Source organism: Vombatus ursinus, unplaced genomic scaffold, assembly GCF_900497805.2.
Source record: "Vombatus ursinus unplaced genomic scaffold, bare-nosed wombat genome assembly UNPS02014798.1, whole genome shotgun sequence".
NCBI lineage: Eukaryota > Metazoa > Chordata > Mammalia > Diprotodontia > Vombatidae > Vombatus > Vombatus ursinus.
The window spans coordinates 48,762,307-48,779,536 of NW_020954576.1; the positions used below are offsets into that span (position 1 = coordinate 48,762,307).

Below are 17,230 nucleotides of genomic sequence, written 5' to 3' on the forward strand. Positions count from 1 at the left end.
AGTGCCAGACTTCTGTGCTTGATGCAGTCTACTTCTGGGTCTCCCTTCATCAGAGCTATTAGAGGTTCTTGCCCTTCCTTTCTTTCATTTTAAGTCTCTCTTCACTATCTTCTCTCCTACTGCTGTTTCACTACTCTTCACTTCTCTGAAGTGTTACTTTATTTTGCAGATGACTAACCCCTCCTTGAAGCTATTCTGTTATTTCCCCCACTCCTTGTCCCCTCCTGTTTCTCCCTTTTTTTATACCTATCTTGTATTTTTTATTCTTATCTTCTCTTGACTAGTTCAGATGAAAGTGAGGTTTGAGAGTGGCTAGCTCCCCATACCCCTTCCTTCTTGTTTGCATAGTTTTCTCCTTGTGTACCCCATTTTTGTGAGATGATTTTTCCCCATCCTTCCTCATCCGTTCCCCCCTAGTATTCTCTTTTCTTCTCTCTTTCTTTTCCTTTTTCTTTTTTTATGGTGACCTTGTGGTCAACAAAATATAACAAAACCCTTCCCAGGTCCTCTGTCTTATTTAACTCCCTCTGTGACCCCTTATGACTTTAATGTTCTGAGGGGATACTTGTATCATCTTTCCCTATTAGAATGTAAACATTTCATCCTTGTTCCTCTTGATTGAGCTCTTAATATGTACCTTTTTATTTTTCTTTTGACTCATATGCTTTCATTTCAAAATTTCCCTAGTCTTTTCAACAAGACTATTTAGAGGTCTTATATTTCATTAAAGGTCTGTTTTTTTCCTTGTAGGATTATACTCTGTTTTACTCTAAGTTATTCTTGGCTTGTAAGCCTGTATCTTTTGCCTTTTGCAATATATTCTAAGAGATCTCCACTCACATATTGGTGACTTATATAGATCAGGATGACTAGAGATGGTCCCAGGTGCAGTGGGGTGCCTTTTGTTAAAATAAGACTTTTTATACTTCTGGAGGGAGCATCTGGGCCTCACTTGGTCCTATTTTATATTCTCTTAGGGCCTGCTACTTTTTCCTTTGGGTATTGAGTGAGGGACAGCTCGAGCTGGGGACTTTCAAGTTCACTGTGCACCAAAAGTAGGCTGCTGTAGGTCAAAGTCTGATTGCTACCCTTTTGGTCTGAGCCTTACTACCTTCTGACCTCAGTTTGGGTCTAGGATACAACTTTAGATTTGTCCCCACTTGGAGCTCCAGTAGACTGCTCTGTGCATGGGCCCTGTCAGCTGGCAGGTTCAGCTTCATGCAGCTGAACTAGTGCTAGTTTGAGCTCTTTGCCCTGTTTTCTTAGCTGTAGGCCTCAAACCAGGATGGAGGTTGAATCTAATACTCCACTTTGGGGTCAGAGCCATACAGCTGCTGCTCCATTCTGTGTCTACTCCTTGGTCCTGGTCTACCACCCCTAGACTCAGAACTTCTCCTCATTCTGCACTGGATTTCCTTGCAGCAAGGTGTCTCCCATTCATAGGTGTCAAGGTCATTCAGGATTTCCTGGAGGATGTAAAAACAGAAGTAACTGTTAATAGCCCTCTGAAAATAAGTGTTAGGTGAGCCACAATACAGGTGTATTCTTCCTGAGTTATTCACCTCTGCGATAGTGGAAGAGATGTAGTAGAGAGTCTAGCTAGAGGAAAGATCCCTTTTAGGTGATGATATCTCCCAGATACTCTTTTCTGGTGACATTTTGATAATTGCATCAAGCCCTGATACATCGCTGAACCTCTTGGAAGAGATCTGTAATTACTCAGAGGACTTTATCTTGCACATAGGAAAGGCCAAGTGGATGAAGAATTTTTATTGTCCAGATTTCAGAATCAATTTAGGTAAACACCCCACAGAGCCTGTCCAATTATATGTACTTCTGGAACAGACCATAAGATGGATAGTAAGTTGAAAGGGAAAAGGAAAGCAGACTGGATTACTTTGGGAAATTTCAAAGCTCTTTTACTGATCATAACCTTCCAATGAAAGCAAAGGCTCATCCTTTCAGTATGTATATTCTTACCATTGTCACTGTATGGTAGCAAACCTTAGAACACTCCTGCCTCTGAAGATCTAAAGGTGAGTTTCACACAGAGGATGATGGAGAGGCATATGGTACCTTTCTGCAGGCTGCAGTGTTGAATCAGTAAGGGATTGGAAGAAAACCAGGAGTGGATGTCATCAAGGAATTGTATATCAGGAAGAGAAGATGGTCTGGTCACGTGGGAAGGGCAAAGTATGACAGGCGGACACCCCAGGTGTTCCATTGGTACTTTCAGGTCAAGAAAAATTGAGAAAAGTCTTCAACATGTTGGGATGAAATTGCTGGGAGAACATGGACAAAAGACACTTAGGATTAGCTTACCTGGATGAATTGCAGTTTGTGTCACTGGAGGGAACTCCCAAATTGATGAGCTGACCAGAGCCCTTTGAGTATTTAAAAAAAAGTTATTATCTTTTTTTCATTACCTATTTTTGCCATTCTTTCCCCTTTCACTTTTCCCTCCCAGAGAGCCATAAATAAAAAGGAGAGAAGTTCAGCAAAATTAACCAACACACCAACCAACTCTGATTCCCTGTGCAGAGTTCCACCCACAGCTCTACAAATAAGGGAGAAAGCATGGTCATTATAATTTTACAGCATTCAATTTTGTTTGTTTTGTTTCTGTTTGTATTGTTGTTGACATATGTTTATTATTAGAACACCACATTCTATTAATGGACCACAACTTATTTAACCATTCCCCAGTCAATAGATATCTACTTTATTTTTAGTTAAGGTTTTTTTTTTTAATCTACTGTAAAAATTGCTGCTGTAACTATTTTGGAATATATGGAGCTTTTCTTCTTATCAATCTCCTCATAGGAGGGTGGGGTCTTTGAATCAAAAGGTCTGGGCATTTGAGTTAGTTTCTTAGAATAGTTTAAAATTGTTTTTCAGAATGAGTAGACCAGTTAGGAAATGGGAGTCAGCATGCTTTCTTCCACATGCCAACAACTAGTCTCATTTTTTTTTAAACTTACCATAGGTGTTTCTCAAAAGAAATATGCCTTAATTGCTTTCCAAAACTATTTACTCCTTGACTGTGTTGACTAATATACCCACTCGTACTTTTAGACAAAATAAACATGACGCATTTTCACGTTATTTTGGCAGTCAGGTGGCACGATACTTGGAGTGCCAGACTCGAGTCAAGAACGCCTGAGTCTAGATTCTACCTAAGTCACTTAAAAGCTGTGTGACCCTGTCACTTAAGACTTCTCATTTGTAAATTCATTTTTTTTTATTTGTAAAATGGAGATACTAGCACTTAATTCTCTGGAGTGTTGTGAGGTTCACTAGCGATAACGCATGTGATGCACTTTGCAAGTACTATATAAATGCTACTATTGAGGATGAGGATGAGACGACGTGGGATGACCAAAGCACCAGCTGGATCCCCATTCTACACATTTGGAGCTGGCTAACTCAGCCTTTTCCTTCCTCACCTATCTGCTGTAGCACTTCTCATCTTTACGACTTCTGTGGCATTATATGTACGCTTAAATTGCCTTGTATGTATGTCTTATTTTCCCACTTTTATAGTGAGTATCTGAAAGGTCCTATGTCATATACAGGATTTGTATGCCCCAATTTCTAAGGCTGAGATCTCATCCCACATCCTATCACATAGAATGTGATAGGAAACTCCTTGAAGGCAGTCACCTTGTCCTGTTTTTTGTATCAGTAGCTAGCACAGGACTACACACACTGCAGCTGCTTATGTATTCAAATGTGTGAATTATAGGAATCATTCTTCTAAGAACACAAAATGGGCCAAGTGACATGTATAGTGCTGCAGATCATCACTGGGTCATCTGGTGGTGCTGGGCCTCAGGACAGAGCTTCGTTTTCAACCCCCACATTAGATTCGTCATATCTTTTACTTTGTATCACAAGAGAAACTATGTGAGTGATGAGCCGGTACACGGTGAGAGATTAATCTTAGATTACACTGGTGGTATTTGTAATTATAGCTCATGCTCACATAGCACTTAACAATTCACATCTATGGAGTACTTGAAGGTTTCCAAAACACTTTCCACACAACAAACCTAAAGTTCATTGTATTGTAGTATTTCCATTTTATAGATGAGGAAATTTAAAAGGCATTACCTGAGTCCTCATTTTTCATTTAAATTTATTCTCCTTTTAACTGTATTATTGCAGGTGCTGATGCTGCAGAAGATGAAGAAGTAGATGTTACTAGTGTAGATCCTATAGCTGCCTTTTGTAGCAGGTGAGCACAAATGGCCTTGCATTTTTGCTTTCTAAAGTATTGCATCTTAGGCTCCTCCTACCTTTTGTTCTTAATTAATTATCAGTGTTCTACTACTGAACTCCCCTGAGCCATCATTTCCTCTTCATGCCCCATGAGATTTTGGACCCTTGGTTTCTTGTTCATTTTCATGCCTAGTAGAGTTAATCCTGGCTTAGGGAGGGTCATTACCTTATGTCTTTAAGAGCTGATTATATTCCTTATTCATAGTTGGTACTTAGTAAGTATCTGTTGGTTAAAACTACACGTGGTTTTAAGTACCTTGTTCCCCCCCTCCCTTTGCCTCCCTGACAGTGATGAGGAGCTGGAAGACTCAAAGGCTTTGTTATACTTACCCATTGCCCCTGAGGTAGAAGACCCAGAGGAAAATCCTTATGGGCCCCCACCTGATGCTGTCCAAACCTCATTGATGGAAGAGGGTACTGGTTCAGAGAAGAAGAGACAGTCCTCAGCAGATGGGCCCCAGCCACCAAAGAAGAAAACCAAAACGACCAACATTGAGCTGCAAGGAGTACCTAATGATGGTGAGACCAGCTTCTTTTGGCACCCAAGAGATGATTGTTCGCTCACCTACGTGACTGACGATCTTGGTTGCCTCTTACATCCCCCCCCCCCCCACCACAGTATCTACAGTATCAGTAGCGACTGCCTTCTTATTATGAACTTGGAGCCAGATGTTGGGTAGCAGGTTAGTGCTCTTCCAGGTCAAAATGGGCCTCTGGTTAGTCTCATGGAAGAGTAGTCATTAGTAGTAGTTACAAATGTACTCTTAATTGGGCAATATCTTGTTTTGAGTATTTGATTATAGGTCTGCCATCTCAGGACAGGTTTTCCCCGTTAGCATCCATTTTTGTACTCTGACTGAGCAACCTTTATTGTCATTCTGGCCCCTAAATACCTGCAAAACACTTGCATATCCTCTCTTCTCCTCAACATGTGTATTATCAAGAGAACGCCAAAGCCATAGGCAATGTGAATTGTCTGGTCAATGCCAGCGTTTTTCTGTGGCTGGGTGAGAAGGCCCGTACCTCCAGTCACACAGTTGCTTGGTCAGACCTCCTAATTCCAAATTGCATCTTTTCTCCACTCCACCAGAGTGGTTAGAATCAAGCCCGTGGTTGCGTCCTGTTTTTGCCTATAATGTAATAGTTAACGTGGACCTTAGCCTCCATTTAGGGGTATTGTACCGTGCAGCCTTCTTCATGAGAAACTGGCTGGGTTTGACTTTTTTTGAGGAGTGGCTTCTCTTCAGCTCCTGGCTCCCCCCTTTCATAGTTCTGTAAAAGGTAAGAACTCAGGCAGATTCAGTCTCATCTTTTGAACACAGGCACAAAGTTCCTTATTGGCACTGGCACCATATACACTGTTTTTGGTGGTGGGCTAGAGATTTGAATTGGTTTGTGTGGACTTCTTCCCATACCTATTTGTCCCTTTGCAGAAGTCCATCCGCTACTGGGGGTGAAGGGGGATGGCAAATCGAAGAAGAAGCAAGCAGGCCGGCCTAAAGGATCAAAAGGTAAAGAGAAAGATTCTCCATTTAAACCGAAACTCTACAAAGGGGACAGAGGTTTACCTCTGGAAGGAGCAGCGAAGGGTAGAGTGCAGGCGGAGCCCAGCCAGCCCTTGACAGGTAAGGACCCGTGGTGGGCGCACCCGGCTTGTGCGGCGGCCTTGCTTTGTACAGTCCCCGACGCCTGACCGCAGCTCTTCACCTCTCCCTCCCTTCCTTACCTACTAGTGGCATTCACTCCCAAAGGGTTAAGCCGCTGCCAAGGGCAGGAGAAACCATATTTTGTTTGTTTTCCTTATCTCTGTTCACTCCCAAGTTTTCACTCTGAGTAAAAGAAATAAAAATTTAGGCGGGGAGCCAACTGGAACCTTCTGCCAAAGTCCCAGCGTTGTCTGTTTGTTTTTCCCCCAGTAGCCCAGTGCCAGTAATGAAGTTGGTGGTTGTACATTCCAGAATGGCTAGGAAGGAAGATGAAGTTTTTGAGGTACATACCATCCTGATGTCAGGACCCGAAAACGGGAGGAGAAAACCTGGGAGGAGCTGACCAGAAAAGCAGCTTCTGGGGTGTAGAGGCTGCAGTGTCTGTGTAAGATCTGAACGCCTAAGCCTTTTTGAACTGGCTTTCTCAATCGATGGGCCATCTCACTTTCGTGATATTTGAAATTTGGGAGGGTTGGCTCTTCTTTATTAGGAGTGGATCACTGGATCTAAACTGGGTCTTATAAATTGTAGGGAAAGTGAATTCATCCTAAACCAAAAGGACGGTTTCAATTTCCTGCCATATGTTAGCAAAGCCACTTTCCCTAAGCCCTAATTTAGAACAGTTTCATTAATCTGAAATGCCTGTTGAGGTAGTTTGGGGGAATTTTCCAGTTTTTGTGACTAGCTGTAGCTTCTATTAATTTGGTGTGTTCTTCCTCTGTGGTCCAGAGAGCATGTTAAATGAACACCAAAGTTTCTATTATGAGAGCAGTCCGGAGAACTTAGTATTCTTTAAAAAAGAAAGGAAGTACTATTATTATTGTTCAGGCTAGAGAGGTAGCATGTAGTGGATAGAGTCAGCTTTGTAGACATGAAGATGTGGGTTCAGGTCCCGCCTCTGACCCATCCTGGCTGTGTGACTGGCCAACTCAACTCAGCCTCACAGGGCACCAGGCACCTAAGACTGGGCCGCAGAGGAGATGCCTGTCTGCATTGGTAGAGGTGTGTTCCTCACCAGGGGCTGGTGGCAGAGATGAAATCACAAGCCCTGTTCATTTGAACAGTATCAAACTACCACATGGATCCTTCTGAAATCTGATGTTTGGTTGAAAGTGTTATTTTTTATTTATTTTATTTCATGGCTCCCTGAAGAGAGAGTAGAAAGTCTCAACTCAGCATAAGTCGTACTAGTCTTGAAATGACATTGGGAGTCGTGTACCAGAGTTGCATGTTCTGAACTCCACTGCCTAAGTTTTACCTTATTGTAAACTCCCTTTGTGTTGTGCCTAATTGTGTATGTCCTTGGGAGCAGCTGCTCGTTTTTTGTTTTGTTTTGTTTTGTTTTGTTTGTGTTTTATTGCCCAGAGTTCTCTCCGCTTCCATTATTGCTGGTCTTTCATAACCCATGTTGCTCATCATCTTGTCTGCTCTGCTTATGTTTTATTGCTTGGACTTGTATTGTGAATTCAGGAGAATAAGGTTATAAAACTCAAACTGTCTTCAAATGTAGACTCAGCATGAGGCAGTACATTGACCATTTTAAATGGTTATTTTTAATGCAGTTGACTTGTTGATCAAGTCACTTCTTTAATTAGGAGTTAGCTATAGTGTTATCAGTGAAAACTTATCTAAATCCAGAAAACCCAATTTCTGGGATCTGGTAATGAACATTCAGGAGGAAGACACCTAAATTCCATAATTTTCTACAAGGTTTTTGGTTTATTTGGTGGCCTGAAGTTTGGGTTTTGGGTTTTGGATTTTTGGGTTGGTTTTGTTTTGAGCAACAGTAGCAAGGGGATCCAGAATAGAATGAGCAAAAACATTCTCACCGTGATAGGGAGATGACGTTTAGGCTTGTGGAGGCTGTTTTGTTCATCTCAGGATTTTTTATTCTTGCCCTAGGAGGTACATGACTATTTTCTTCATGTTGTGATATGTAAGGGAAGGTGGTATCAAAACCTCCTGTTTCTTCTGAACTGTAAGAAGTGGAAACTGAATTTCTCACAATGTGACATTCAGCTCGATGATGGAGTTTGAATTTCATTTTGACATCGGTCTGTTCCTCACCAAATGTAAATATAGTCTTGGTTGCCAGCGTATCCCATATCCAGCTGTGTCGTTCTGTGGTTGAAACTTTTCTTTTAACCTGAGTCAGTTTTGTAAATGGGTTCCCTGGCATGAATCTTCTTTTTGAAATGACTTTTTCTTCAAGTGACATCAGTGCCCATTTTTCCATCTCTTCACTGTGGTGTGGAACAGGGACACGTTGACTTTGTTCTTTTTCTGGACTTCCTTGCCAACATTCTTAGCTACCCCTTTAAGGCTGTCCCCAGACACTAAATAGTGTCTATTGAATAATCAGGGAGATGCTCATTACATTTGCAAAGTCAGGGTTCTGTTTGCCGAGTTATTACTAAACTTGAGTAAAACCCTTTAGGACTCTTCTTCATGGTACGAGGACACTGCACACGCAAGGTGTTCTGAGGCCTTTGGAAAGGGTTTGTAGCCAACTCTTGGTTGGTTATTTAGATGCTAATCGTGAAGCTCCCTAGCGTCTCCTTTCCTTTCTCACTGCTTGCCTTGGAGCACATACCATCTCTTTATGTCTTTGTAAATGTTCTTGGGAGCTCGGAAGAAAAGGTTAAAAATTCAGGGGATACACCTTTGCTTCCTTGGTGAAAAAAGGTGTGGATCTGGAAGGGATCTCCGAGGCCATTTAGTCTGACCTCCTCCTTTCACGGACGATGGAGGGGGAGTGACTTGCCCAAGGTCACACAGGCCAGTGAACCTATGGGATAGGATTTAGACCCAGGCTCTGACTCCAGAGCCAGTGATGCTCTTGTTCTGGCTACTGGTGGGTCTCAATGAAGGGTAGCCAAGAGTTCCCTGTATCTCTTTTTCTAGATCAGGAACATGGTACTTTGCCTGCTTCTGCTTCTGCTTGTAGCACATCTTATCTGTCAAGATCTCCATTCTGACCAGTAACTGGGATGAAGTGATGCTAATAGAACCTTTCCCATCTTAATCTCTCCAGCAGGGGGCGCGATCTCAGAGCTGTTATGAAGACGACCTTGGGAGTTTTCCATTCTTTTCCCACTCTGCAGTCATGCAGCCTCGGACATTGTGCTCGGACAGATGAGACTGACTTTCATTGAAAACCAAGGCCTCCTCCTCTCTCAGCAGGTGGCAGGAGGAGTGATGTTTATTTTTGAATGAAGTGAATTATGAAAGAAGAGTGACCCTCCTCAGCCGTCCTTCTCAAAGCAGAATTCCCAATAGACTCAGGAAAAGAGGATTTGCCAAGACTTAATGGGACTCCTGGCTCATTTAGACAGAATGCTTCTCTGCTTAGTTATGCTGCTGGAACAACACCTACATTTTCTTCGTATGACCTTTCTTAACTAAGCATCACTTTGATTGGCCCTTTCCCATCTCCTGCTCCCTCTCATCCCTTAGCGCATGTCCTCAAGTGAATTATTCTTCTGTGTGACTTTTCCTCTCCCTGCTATTGTCTCGTAGAAAAGAATCTGTTGCATACTCTCTCTTTCCTTTCTCCTTTCTTCCCTAACCCAGTCAACATATAAAGGCCTGTATTCCATGTTACATTATTCTTTTTAAGAACAGGCAAGAAAACAAAGTGCTTATAATCCAAAAAGCTCAGGAAAATATAGAGCCATCAGAAAGGGAAGACATAGATAAGAAACCCATTTTGACTGTCATATAACCTTTTCCCCGGGAGGCTGGGATGTAAAATGTTTTTCCATTTTAGCCTTCAGCATCAATTTAATCTCTCTAAATCATGTTTCTGAAGACAGATAGTTTCACCTGTTCCAGGCAAAGTAGCACGTGAGGGATTTTTTTTTTTTTGCTGTCATGTGCAAACTACTAGAGAAGAAACCAAACAAAGGTATCTCTAAGCCTTCTTTTACGAAAAGGTATCTATGCAAGGTCTAAAATGGAGCTGTCCAAAATCAGATGCAGCAACACAGTTCAAATCAAAGTTCAAAGTGAAATTTTTTCATCACCGTCCATGGATTTGCCCTTCCCTCAAAACATCAGTGTTGCCTCCACCTGTGTCTGTGTTGTGAGCAGTTTCAGTTTCCTCCTTACAATTCCTCTATTAGCATTTTTTTGTTGGTCACTTCCTTTCTGTGAAAGGCTTCTCAGTTGTCTCAGCTTCTTCACCACCATTTATGAAACAAGAGTGGCAGCTCAAATGTGTGCACACATGAGAAACCTTTGGATTTTTAAAAATTGCCCAGAGTTCTTTCCACTTCCATTGCTGGTCCTTTGTGAGCCCACGGAGCTCATCGTCTGGCCTGTTCTGCTTATGTCTTGTCACTTATTGTCTCAAAAGTTCATTTTAGGGAAGCAACATGTGAAATGAGAATCCACAGCCCTGGATGCAGTATTCATCTAGCTATATCTATTTTAATGTGAAGGTAGTATTTTCTCTTAACTTTTTGAGGAAAGCTTTAGAACAGTTTACACTATAGCATGAGGAGGAACCCACTTGAGTCCATAGATGATCCAAGAAAGAGATGAATCTGGTTATTTGAAAGGATGTTGGAATGTCTGAAAGAGCCTTTCCTCCCGTTTCACTTGTTCATGTAAGAGAAAGGTCCGTTTCCTGAGATATGTGACAAAAAGTCCATGTTCTTTGATGTAACTTATTCTCTACAGAAACCCTTGTTACCTAGACTCTTAAAACGAGTTACTCATTAGTAGAGTGATTGTGTGGACTACTGGACATGTTTCTGTTTTACATCATAAGGAACGCTGTCATTACTTTGAATTGTATTCTGTATTAGTCTGCCAGTTCACATAAATGCTTTTCTACCCTGTCACCATTTACCATGTAATTTGAATTTTCTTGCCTGGGTACTTGGTTATTGAGCTATTTCCCCTCCCGAATCTGAGAGTGCCAATCAAAGCTCCTTCGAGTTGGCCCTTGACAACATCTTCAGGATTCGTTTTTTTGTGATTCAAGTATTTTCTTCCATTCTTCAAACTTGCTGTCCATTTCATTTGACTGCTTCTCCATTTGTACAGTACATGTATATTTTTTTCCTCCTTTCATCTCCCCACATGTGTATGTGTGTTTTCTCTCTCGTCACTTTTTTTTTTTTAAAGTTTTAAATGCTCTGTAGTTTTGTAAAAGATGAAAATTGGTCACTTGAATAGTTCTTGCTAAAGTGATGATGCTTTGTAAATAAAGATGATCATTTTACTTAACGGTTGTTTGTAGTTGTTTGCAAAGAACACTTGCTCTTCAGTGTGTCTGTCATTTTGTTTAACTTCACAGAAGACATGGGCCTCAGCTTATGAAGGGATGTTAAAATTATAGGTCTGGAAGGTCACATAGTTCACCCTACTACCTCTGAACAAGGTTATACTTCATATTTCTAAAACAAATCATCTGTTTCAGTCCTAAAGATCTCCTTGTATGGACATCTTATTATCTAAACAAAGTATCAGTTTGGGGATAAACTTAGGTCTCTTCCTACCACTACTATCACCTTTCTGTCAATTAAATAAACTATATGAATATTCTTCACATCCTAAGGCACAGGATGCCTCTTTTCAAACAAAAGAAAAAACCTAAATTACTCAAATTCCTCGAGATTTCTTCTCCAAACCAAATGTTCACCTTGAAATGTTCCTCTTTAACCTTTCTCGTTACTGTGACCCTAAGAACCCTTCTGTGACATCGCAACTGTTTCATAGCAACCATGTCAAAAGTATAGCCCATCAGCTGCTGTTCATAGGGTATGAGGAATAAGGAAAATCAGCAGGAAGCCTGGGCGAATTAAATTGCCTTTCAAACGGAAAATAACTTCATTACTCTTGGGATAGAGAAGTGCAGAGAAAGGAAAATGGTAGCTATGTTAAATATCCCTGCTTTGCTGATAAACATTTTGATTCTTAAATGGTATTTCAGCCTCTTGTCTCCACCAGTTTTTAGTTTTATTTCTAGTAGCTTTACTGTGAGACCTTGAGCAAATTGCTTCATTTCTCTGGACCTCTGCAAAATGAAGGGGTTGGGCTTATATGATCTCGGTTGTCTCTACTTCAGCCCTGTATTCCTAATAACATATTTATAGAATCTTTTCACACTTGGGATTTGATCCTCAACAGCCCAGTTAGGCAGGCAGAGCAAATAGTATTTTTTTCCACTTTGCACATGAGAAAACAGATTGATGGATTTAAGTGACTTGCCTAAGGTTTCACAACTTGTTAGTGGTGGAGCCTCATGGAGAACTTAGAAACATGGAGATTCTGACTCTTCCAGTATTCGGTACAAGAGAATTTTAGGTTTTGTTTTGGTTTTTTTTAACTTTAAGGCCTATTAGTGCTTCTTGCAAATTTGATGAGTAAGAATTGCTTGGCTAGAGCTAATTGGGTACCTAGAAACTTATTTATAGATCCTGTTGAGAGTTCAGGGGCACTGGGAAAGTACACTGCTTTCTATTACACAGTCAGAGTGATTTCAAAATTCACTTCAAATTATGAAGCCTTTTGTTGCTTTTCTCCCAAAGAAACCTCATTTAGTTGCAAGGATAGGAAGGGATGTCTGAAGCATGGTCATGTGATCAATGATAACAAGTACCAACATTGCATGTGGTTTCTTTTGCATTGCATGCTCTCCTATTGTTAAAGTTTGGAATTTTGTTTATTAGGTCACATACTTTTGGAAAAAAACTCACACCTTTTGACTTTGGAAGATGTCATCAAAATTTAGAATGTGAAAATGAAGAGAATTTAGCAGGAATTTCAGAAATGTTTTTAATGTTTACTCCAAATGGCCTCATGGGCTGTTGATTGAAGGTCTAAGCATGAAGACACTAAGCACTGGCTTTATCCTTGGAACACTGGCATTTGCTTTCTACTTGCCTATAATAGTGACATTCCATCAAGCACTCACAATTCCTGCAAAGTTGAAGCAGGCTCATGGAAGAGTGATCGTCAATGCTACACCCTGCACAGTCACCTGTGGCCTGGGCTATAAGGAGGAGAGCACCTGTGAGGTGGGCCCTGATGGGGTGAGAAGGAAATGTGAGACTCACCAAACTGAATGCTTGACCAATTGGATTTGTGGGATGGTCCACTTTACTGTTGCCATTGGGAAGGCATTTGATCTGACCTGTCTGAGTCCAGACATCATCCTCTATGGGCATGAAGCTTTCCGTTTCACCTGGATGTTTGCCCGTGGCATCATCTCCACCGATGATGAGTTGTTTAAACCTTTTCAGCGCTCTGTCCATTCTGTGAAGCTGGATCCTGCCCGAGAGGTTGATTCAGGCACCTATAGGTGTGATGTCCAGTTGCTGAAGAATTTGAGGTTTGTCAAGAGAGTCTACTTTGCACTGAGGGTCATTCCTGCTAACTTAGTGAACCTCAACTTTGATGAGTCCCTGACTGAGGTGCAGAAATTAATAGATGAGGGATTGGACCTGGATCTAGATACACCTGTCCATCTCCGACGCTCATTATGGAATAAAAAGGTCTTGTTAGCACTGGGGATAGGAATTACAGGGGGAGTTATTGTAGGTGTGCTGGTAAGTATAGCTGTTCACTCTTTGCCAAAAACTAACAAAGGAGAGGTCAAGACAGAGATGTAATAGTCTGGCCGCCATTCCTTGAAGTTTGCAAACCTAATAGCAGTGCTAACTGATTTTGGAGACTCTTGTTTCCACCCATGGAATCCCCATAGGATCTATGGGAAAATGAAATCCCTGATATGCTTTGTCTCCTGCCAAACTTGTCCCACCTTATCCATCTTTCCCAGTATCATATGAGTGCCTTTCCCAGTGTCACACGAGTGCCTGTGCTCCAGGGGAAAGCCCAGCTCATCACCAAAGTTGCTTTGGTTTTGCACCTGTTAAAATTTGCTGTAATTATTTCCAGTGTTAATGCTTCTTCCTGATGTTAGATATTTGAACAGAATGTCTATTCACTGATTTTTTTTTAACTTAGAAATTCTATCTCCACTTTAATAAAAAGTTTCTGCCTTGTATGCATCTATACTGTGGGTTTGAATTCTTCTTTCTTATTTCACACTGTGGAGGTGGTGTCCCTGCTCACTTGGATTAGTCCACAAGCATTTATTAAGTACTTATCTCATGCAAGGCACTGGAGATTCGAAGGCAAAAATACAACAGCCCTAGTCCTCAAGGATATTACAGTCTGGGGGTAGAGGGGAGAGAGACAACTGTACAGAAATAGGAACAAACAAGATATATAGGGTGGATACAAAGTAGAAGGCCCTAGCAACTGGGAAACCAGGAAAAGCCTCCTGCAGGCATTATTTGAGCTGAATCTTCAAGGCATTCGAAGGAAGGAAACAAACATTCATTAAGTGACTATACTACATGCGGGGACAGCTAGGTGGCACAACGGATAGAGCACTGGACCTGGAGTCAGGAAGACCTGAGTTCAAATTCAGTTGTGTGACCGTGGGCAAATCACTTCACCCTGTTTGCCTCAGTTTCCTCATCTGTAAAATGAGCTGGAGAAAGAAATGGCAAATTACTTCAATATCTTTGCTGAGAAAACCCCACGTAGGGTCATGAAGAGTTGGACATGACTGAAAAATGACTGAACAATGTATTACATGCCAGGCACTATGCTAAGCATCTTCCTTACATATATATCATTTAGTCCTGTGGGAGGTAGGTGCTATTATTATCCTCATTTTACAGTTGGGGCAGAGTAAACTTGCCCAGGGCTACACAGCTTGTGTCTGAGGCCTGATTTGAACTAGGATATTCCTGACTGTGGGGCTAGCACTCTATCCACTAAAACCTCTTAACCTGCCTCTAAGAGGCAGAGGAGAGGAGAGAGAGCATTCCAAGCATGGTGGGTCAGCCACTGCAAAAAGCACAGACAACATGCAACAGCCTGGATTGTAGAGTGTTGGGAGGAGAATAATATTGAAGAAGACATAAGACAAGGGAGCAAGCTGTGAAGACCTTTAAGTTTATATTTGAGGTTAGAGGTAATAGTGAGCCACTGGAGTCTATTGGGGGAGAGAGGGAGCAAACCTGAACTTAAGAAAAATGAGTTTGGATGGAGTAGGGAGAGAGAGAGAGAGAGAGAGAGAGAGGAAGAGACAGAGACAGAGAAATGGAGGGAGGGAGAGAGAGACAGAGACAGAGATAGAGACAGAGACAGAAGAGAGAGAAAAGAGTGAGAAAGAGAAGACAGAGAGAAAAGAGAGAGAAGAGAGACAGTGAGAGTGTCAGGAGACCACTTAGAAGGCTACTACAATAGTCCAGCTAGAGGTGATGAGAGCCTGAATTAGGATGATGGCTCTGTGAGTGAAGACAAGGGAATATATGGGAGAAGGGAAGTACAAGATAGGACAACTGATTGGAATTTGAGGAATGAGTGAGAGTGAGGAGTTAAGGAGTTGACTGAGATTGTCAACCTAAATTACTATACACTTGGTGGTGCCCTGGAGAATGACAGGAAAGAGAGGTTGGTTTGGAGGGAAAGATGATGAGTTCTGTTGTGGCATGTTGGGTTTGAGATATCTACGGGAAATCATTTGTGTTTTGTGATATTGTAGGGACCACATTGAACCGAGGAAAGGCTGACGCAGATGTAGAGCCCCCCACCCCCATGACCTCACCTGTTTGGTATTAAGGTGAATTTTCACCCAAGGGCAAACACTTCCTCTGGTATAGATGTCCTGTGGCCATTCAGATTTCCTTGGTTTGCTTTCCCCAACTACTTAATCCCTTTAGCTCTAACTTTTTTTAGCCAGAAAAAGGCTTGTACTGCTATAAGAGAACAAATATACTGACTTTTTTTTTAAAGCAGGCATAACCCTTGAGGGTAGTGCAGTATCCACCTCAACCCATTTGGAATCCATTCTTAACAAGGCACTCAAAAATCCAATGTCTCTCCCGAAGGTAATTGGATTGTAGAGCCATGAGGGGAGAGGAGGCAGGCCTCTGGATGGCCAGAGGCTGGGCTAATTCTAATAAGTGAATTACATTTCTCTCACACAGATTTCTCTTGCTAATCTTGGAGGAAGATCTCACCCTAAGCCTAGAGAAGAATGAGCCGGGGCCTGAAGGTCAGAAATACGGCAACATCCTTGATTAAAGACAAACTTTAAACCTCCATCATTATCCCCCCTACCTACCTACCATCTCCACCTGCCTCAGGAAGGATGAGCTTAATATCAAATTGTAGTAGTTCAGTCTAGGAAAATCTAATGAATGAGAAAGTGACAGCCCTTTATTACATTTCAAGGAAAGGGCTGGAGGGCCTGACTTGTAGCTTCTCAAGAGTTCAAAGTATTCTTGAATTCTAAGAGAAAAGTAGCCTGGTGCCCAGGGTCGGGAGGCAGGAGACCTGAGTTCCAGTCCCTATTCTACCACTTATTATGACCTTATCCTCCCCACTCTGTACTGTTTTTCACTCGGTGATCTTGGCTCCCATGGATTCAGTTGTCATTTCTATGCCGATGATTGTCAAATTTAGTTATCCAGCCCTAATCTCCCTGCTAATCTCCAGCTGGACGTCTTGAACTGGATATTCCATAGACGTCTTAAACTCATCATATCCGAAACTGAATTCATTACTTTTCCCCCCAATCCTCTCTTCTTCCTAGATTCCCTATTACAATCACCCAGGCTCACAACATAGGTATTATCATCAACTCCACACTCTCAACCCTTCTCAATCTGTTGCCAAGGCCTGTAGATTTTACCTTTGTAACATCTCTTGAATACATCTCCTTCTCCCCTTTGGCACTGCCAATGGCCTAGTACAGGCCCTTATCGCCTCATGCCTACACTGTTGCAATAGCCTTCTAGTTGGTCTGCCTGCCACAAGCCTCTCCCCACTCCAGGCCATCCTCCATTCAGTGGTCAAAGTGATCTTTCTAAAGTGCAGATCTGACCCGTGTCACCCTCCTACTCAATGAATTTCATTGGCTCCGTATCACCTCAATCAAACATAAAACGCTCTAGCACTCAAAGCCCTTTATAACCTGGACCTTCCTACTTTTCTTTTCTTTTCTTTCTTTTTTTTTTTTTTCCTTTTTGGTGAGGCAATCGGAGTTAAGTGGCTTGCCCAGGGTCACACAGCTAATAAGTGTTATGTGTCTGAGACTAGATTTGAACTCAAGTCCTCCTGACTCCAAGGTCAGAACTCTATTCACTGTGCCACCTAGCCGCCCCTCCTTCCTACTTTTCTAATCTTATAGAGCCTTGTCTTGGTCTAATCAC

At 41.9% G+C, this 17,230-nt stretch overlaps 2 protein-coding genes across 5 annotated transcripts in view; both read left to right on the forward strand.

Moving 5' to 3' along the window:
• Positions 1 to 11,183, forward strand: part of RBBP5 (RB binding protein 5, histone lysine methyltransferase complex subunit) — a 33,922-nt gene extending 22,739 nt beyond the window's left edge. The window contains exons 11-14 of one of the 4 annotated variants that reach the window (XM_027871455.1): positions 4,168 to 4,237; positions 4,571 to 4,800; positions 5,715 to 5,906; positions 9,022 to 11,183. In XM_027871455.1, coding sequence (XP_027727256.1) covers positions 4,168 to 4,237; positions 4,571 to 4,800; positions 5,715 to 5,906; positions 9,022 to 9,050 — 521 coding nt within the window. In that variant the 3' untranslated portion in view covers positions 9,051 to 11,183. Of the gene's footprint in view, positions 1 to 4,167; positions 4,238 to 4,570; positions 4,801 to 5,714; positions 5,907 to 6,197; positions 7,492 to 9,021 lie in introns of those variants that run through there. The other 3 variants (XM_027871456.1, XM_027871457.1, XM_027871458.1) reach the window with 3 other exon arrangements.
• A 1,640-nt stretch (positions 11,184 to 12,823) lies between these two features.
• TMEM81 (transmembrane protein 81) lies at positions 12,824 to 13,609 on the forward strand. The gene has a single exon (XM_027870910.1). The coding sequence runs from the start codon at positions 12,824 to 12,826 to the stop codon at positions 13,607 to 13,609; it is 786 nt and encodes a 261-aa protein (XP_027726711.1).
• The last annotated feature ends 3,621 nt before the right edge of the window (positions 13,610 to 17,230 follow it).